The 5,731-nt window shown below is 49.2% G+C and overlaps 1 protein-coding gene across 1 annotated transcript; it reads left to right on the top strand.

The window, feature by feature from the left end:
* The first annotated feature begins 589 nt into the window (after nucleotides 1–589).
* On the top strand, nucleotides 590–1,957 carry LOC541849 (glutathione transferase41). Its single transcript, NM_001111528.2, has 2 exons — nucleotides 590–969; nucleotides 1,109–1,957. Exons 1-2 carry the CDS (start codon nucleotides 622–624, stop codon nucleotides 1,562–1,564), a joined length of 804 nt encoding a protein of 267 aa, NP_001104998.2. The 5' UTR covers nucleotides 590–621; the 3' UTR covers nucleotides 1,565–1,957.
* The last annotated feature ends 3,774 nt before the right edge of the window (nucleotides 1,958–5,731 follow it).

Raw genomic sequence — 5,731 nt, 5'->3', positions numbered from 1 at the left:
AGGCATCGTCCGCCGGTCGGCGAAGACTTCCAATGAGAACCATTTTACCCCCATAAAACAAACAGCTCTTCCGGTAAAGTAAAAGCTGCAGTAACCAACTTCACAGTTTCACACTCCCCCACAGTGAATGAACAGGAAGAAAGTCCACGGCCAGCCGATGTGCCGTGCGCTGGAAGCCTGCCCGGCCGGCCCATCGCGGACGGACGGACGGGCGCGGGTTCCCATGGCCCAACACGCCACATCGGACCCACTCGTGAGCTCCACTTCCAGTGCCACCGCCGTGTCTGTGGGCCTGTGGCTAGTCCCGCTCTGAGAGCATATCCTGTAGGCAAAGGACGCCGATGCTCCCATGAGCAAAATGCATCCAAGCCATCCGTTCTGTATCCAACGGTGTTAATATATATGACATTTTTGCAAATAAGTCATCCCACGCTTTCCACGTTAGTGTTGTTCATTAAAAAAACCGCGGTACACCGTTGGATATTGGATGGATGGACTGGATGTATTTTGCGCATGGGAGCACTGGCGTCCTTTGCCTACAGGATATGTTCTCCTATATAAACCCCCAGGAGCTCCAAGCCGGCCACGCAACAAAGCATCTTGAGTGTTCGACAGCGAGCCATGGAGAAGACGTCCGAGAACGCCATCCCGCCGGCGGCATCCCCGCTGATGCTGTTCGGGTCGTGGGCGAGCTCGTACACGCACCGCGTGCAGCTGGCGCTGCGGCTCAAGGGCCTGGAGTACGACTACGTGGAGGAGGACCTGGGGAACAAGAGCGACGAGCTGCTGCGCCACAACCCCGTCCACAAGAAGGTGCCCGTGCTCGTCCACGGCGGCCGCGCGCTCCCGGAGTCCGTCATTATCCTCCAGTACCTTGACGACGCCTGGCCGGAGACCCGCCCGCTGCTCCCCGCCGACGCCTTCGACCGCGCGCTCGCGCGGTTCTGGTGCCACTTCGCCGACGACAAGGTACATATGTATATATATACACCACCGTCGTCGTGCCGTGCGTCTGCGGAGCGAGGAGGCGATGCGTGCCTGAGCCTGCCTGACACGTACGTACGTGCCCGTCTCGTACGTTTTTGTCCCCGTGCTTGTCTCGTTGCAGCTCGGGCCGGCGGTGGGCGCGGTGTTCGCGTCGACGGGGGAGGGCCAGGAGGCGGCGGTGCGGCAGGTGCACGAGAACCTGGCGCTGATCGAGTCCGAGCTCCGCGACGGCGCGTTCCGGGGCCGCCGCTTCTTCGGCGGCGACGAGGTGGGCCTGCTGGACGTCGTCCTGGGCTGCGGCTCCTACTGGCTCGCCGTGTTCGAGGAGGTGACCGGGGTGCGCCTCGTGGACGCCGACGCCTTCCCGCGCTTCCACGCCTGGCTGCGCGACTTCGAGGCCCTGGACGAGGTCCGGGAGACCATCCCCGCGGTGGACCGCCTGCTCGAGTACGCGCGCGGCCTCCGCCACATGCTGCTCGGCCTCGCGGGGGCCGGCGCCGGCGCCGGCGCGGACGCGCCCTCCACCGACGCCCCCGCCGCACCGCCGGCCTCGGCTGACATCGCCGTCGACATTTGAACGCAGGGCGTCGTCGCGCCGGGCGTCTGCCAGCGCCGTCCGGCTAGCCATCAGTAGCTAGTACGTAGTACCAGTATAGTTTGCAGAGTCGATTGCGCCATGTGTGGTGGCTGCGTGCCTGTGCCTGCCTGCCGGCCTGGCCTGGAGTGCGGTTCTGCTGCCGCCACAGTTAATTGGCCCAGTTTGTCTAGCTGTCGAGTTTTTTTTTTTCAACTCTCTCTGTCTCTCTCCGACTCTTCCCTTCTTTTTGATAAAGTTCGTCCCTGCAGTTAAATCTCTGTTTGCTGCGACTTGTTCTTCTTGTGTGTGAGAGTGGGACGAAATCTCGTGTGTTTGTATGTGGCAGTTTGGCTCGCTTGTTTGAATGTAAGCCATGTGCGCGTGGTCATTTCTACTGCAATAGGAGTAGAGTACTTACGATCCAACACCGACCGATAACTACTGCTATAGCTCAATAGCTGTACAGTAGATTACGAAGCTTTGATCCGAATTAACTGCGCCGGTTAATGCGCGTGTCAGCATGCACGGTGGTGCTCATTGCTCGCTCGGGAAAGAAGCATTTATTAAAGCGGCAGAGCGACTGATGGAGCGTGTCAATATACATACCGATTTCCTCCTCCCATGCTGTTCTGTTGAGAATTGATGGCTGCTCGTGTTTGCCCTAGCCCTGCCTGATGAATCCGGATACCGGCTGGGTGGCCCCTGTCCTGCTGCCCGATTGCAGTTGCAGTTGCAAGCAACACCGATCAATTTATCTCGTGGTTGATGACGATTGACGACGCATGGTACAAACACGTGAAATGGGGGACGTATAGTAGTAACTGCGAGCGCCGTTCAGATAGATTATGGGCAATATCCACCCTGCTATGCTACCCACCGCAAACTACTGCAGCGCCTGACGAAGATGACGGTAGATTAAATTGCGGCAGCGGCAGGCCGGCCCCGAGACAAAAACATTTCGAAACCGCACGAGCTGCAGCGGCAGGCAGCATCAATTGCGGCAGCTACTAGAAATTAGTGCCGGGGCAGGGGTGTGTGCAAGAGAATCCTAAGCACAGTAGGTCGTCGCGCACGCTGACACGCACGCCTCTCGCCCGGTCCTCCACTCGTCCCCTGCTTGGCTTGGCTCGCTCGTTTCTGTTGAGAACTACGTTACCACGGATCACCAGATCTGCTCCCTTCCCTCCCGTCAGCAGTAGAGGCGCAAGAAGATGTGGATGACCCGTATCCCTTCCCATAAGCATGACAGATAGAACACGAGACACATGATGTAGGGTTGGGCCTCTGGCCTTTTTCTCTTCTCTGTATTATGAGGGGGTGTACAGGTTCCTTATATAGAGGTGTGAGACCCATCAGGGGCAAAGCAGGTATTTGCCCACATAACCCTAACTAAGGTTACTTAACACTCTCCCTTGGGCGAATACCGCGACCAACACATGCCTCGTTAAAACTCCGAAAAACCCAGTGGGAAAAATATGGAGAAAGAGTGCATGGTGATACAAATTGCATTTGCACTTTGTTGCCTCGTTAAAAACCTCATGTGAGAAACTTCAAGAAAACTCACCAAGGGAAAAAGAGTACAACTGCTGTCATCGGGACAGATTTCGATCCTCTGGGATCTAGATTCTATCGAATCTTCTACAAGGGCTAGCTTTAGAAATGTGCTCCCCCTGATCCTTGCAAAACTGTATCAATAAGGCAAAACATCTTCTTCTAGAAGTATATGCACATGCATATCCTTGCAAGGACTATTTCAGGAACTTTACCTCCACTCACTTCTAGGATATACGAGGTAAGTGCACATATCAATATAAATAAGCCACTTTGACTGATGGTGTTCGATCGACTAGATCTATATATTTGATAGAAAGTTCTATAAAGGTTCACATATTGATCATCAAGCTCACGCCTTCAGGGCATAGAATATGACATTTATTGTCTCACGGTTGTGATCAATATAAGCATTCGCTCCCCCTGACGATGACATCTGTCAAAGTCTTTATCCCTCATAACTCAAGCATATTCTTCAAGATATATGTCTCATTGTTCATCTGGAATAACGAGAATGAATGAGGTTGGGGTGCTATCATTTTCTATCTTACACCACAATGTATACATAGTTGTGCAAAACAAATAACATGTCCTTCAATAGGACTTAGGGGATAATATAGTTGCAATAGTACATATTCTAAATATGACACATCGCTCGAGGCGTTCATCCATTGCAACATCTATGATGGTGTAACAAAAGTCCATCTAAGATCGTAATCCATCAGGGATTTTTCATCGATCAGATACATCGTTATAGTCTGTCATTCTGGCACAATGGGGATATTTTGCCAGTAATACCTAAACCTTATAGGTTTCTGCCATCAGGGCTTTAGAGGATACCGTAATTCCACATCTAGTGGAAATTACCATGAGTAAAACTCATGGAATGCACATGTGCTTATTCGGTGGACTTCAAGTCCTTTGGTACCTCATCTTATTCCTTTTCGGGTCTGTACGGGTCTTTATCCCTTTATAGGGATTATCAAACTTTGGTGTTCAATACAGACTTTGTTTCTTCTGGATAGGTTCCATCTGGGAACGATAGTCTCAACTACGAGATATTCTCCCTACATAGGAGAGTGATCATTCATCAGGAATGTATTATTCGGTATGAGATTTATATGTTGCATATTTATAATTCAAATATATGAGTCCTCCTAGGATCTCATGACGGATCTTCAGAATCCTATTAACTGCATATTTTAATTCATGTCATTTGCCAGATATATTACATAGCGGAACAGTGTTTATTCAACACATATGTGGGATGGGTCTCTCACAAGACCACTTGAACCATCGCATTCACCACACATTATTTCAATAGTGCCCATAAATGTCCGAACTTCAAGCTCGCGACTTTCATTTTGCGATTATTGGTTCAGCCTCGATTGCATTTATCAATGACCCGATAAGAGAGCTTCAAGCACTCGTGCCTAGGACTTTGTTTTGGATCCATTTGCAATCTAGAGAGGCAAGATAGATGTCGACACATTTGTCTCCCACATTTAATAATGATCTTCGTCATTTCCCAAAAACGAAAGATTCATTGTTCCGTATTCCTAGCACAATGTTATTGCGCGTATTGCTAGGAACTTCATCATCAAGATGAACCTCTTCGTGAGGCAAATTACCAGCAGGGCGAGTTCATCGGAGGAGAGTTATTACAGACCACGTGAATCTGCAATCATAATATATGCTTCGACTAAGGCTAATGGATCATATTCACAGGCATCCCCGAGAATAGATCAAATGCCAATAAGTCAAATGTGGATATGATATTAATCCCGGGTATATCCACATCTACATCAGGTAGAAGCATTCAGACCAATATGGTTACTCCTCAACGATTTCTGGCAAACTCCATATACACAGGAGTACACACCGAACGACATATTCAGTTTGACTTTTGTGCGTTTAATAGAATATTGAGGCATTACACTATATGGGCATTCCTCCCCCTAATGCCGAGATGTTCTAAAAGCATACATATAAAATCCCCAACCACAATCATCCAGTTGTGGCCATTGTATGCTATTGTGGTGATTTATTTGGGAAATCTTACGCACATTACAGATAAGGGGTTTTATGCAGTGAGCTTTGGACTTGGATTAATGTAGTGGCATGAATACTACATATTTGTCTTTCAACGTGAAGGATTAGTCTCAACTTCCAGCAAGACACACAACAACAAGTCACTTTGTGGTTACAATTCTGCAAACTTACTGTTATTATCACCAAATATACAGTCAATCATCAGGATTTAGACTGATACGCGCAACAATATGTTAGCCATAAAACAAAATACTTTAGGGCTCATGCACACCATTTGTCGTTTGGAGCAAGTAGTTGACTTCAGATCAACAAGGACAATGACCATCAGATCTAGTGCTCACAAGGACATTCATTGGTTGCATTGTGCTTTCAGGCATATAGAAAATGTGTGCGTATATATTGGTAGTAAAGTGCACGACATCAAGCCAATGCCTCCAAGCAGAGATTTTTATATGCAGAGATGTATAGTCCAGCTCGTTTTTATCACTGCCCATGGTTTACCCAGTTACTCATACTGATATGAAATTGGGTATCAATTTGTGCAACATTTTTAGGTATTATAAT

Source organism: Zea mays, chromosome 6 (assembly GCF_902167145.1).
Source record: "Zea mays cultivar B73 chromosome 6, Zm-B73-REFERENCE-NAM-5.0, whole genome shotgun sequence".
NCBI classification, from domain to species: domain Eukaryota; kingdom Viridiplantae; phylum Streptophyta; class Magnoliopsida; order Poales; family Poaceae; genus Zea; species Zea mays.
This window is presented reverse-complemented; position numbering and strand designations above follow the sequence as displayed.

Bases quoted from the DNA above. Each gene is read 5' to 3' on its own strand.
- LOC541849 (NM_001111528.2), top strand. From the start codon at position 622: ATGGAGAAGACGTCCGAGAACGCCATCCCGCCGGCGGCATCCCCGCTG. The intron at 970-1,108 runs GTACATATGTAT...GTCTCGTTGCAG, and splicing joins GCCACTTCGCCGACGACAAG to CTCGGGCCGGCGGTGGGCGC.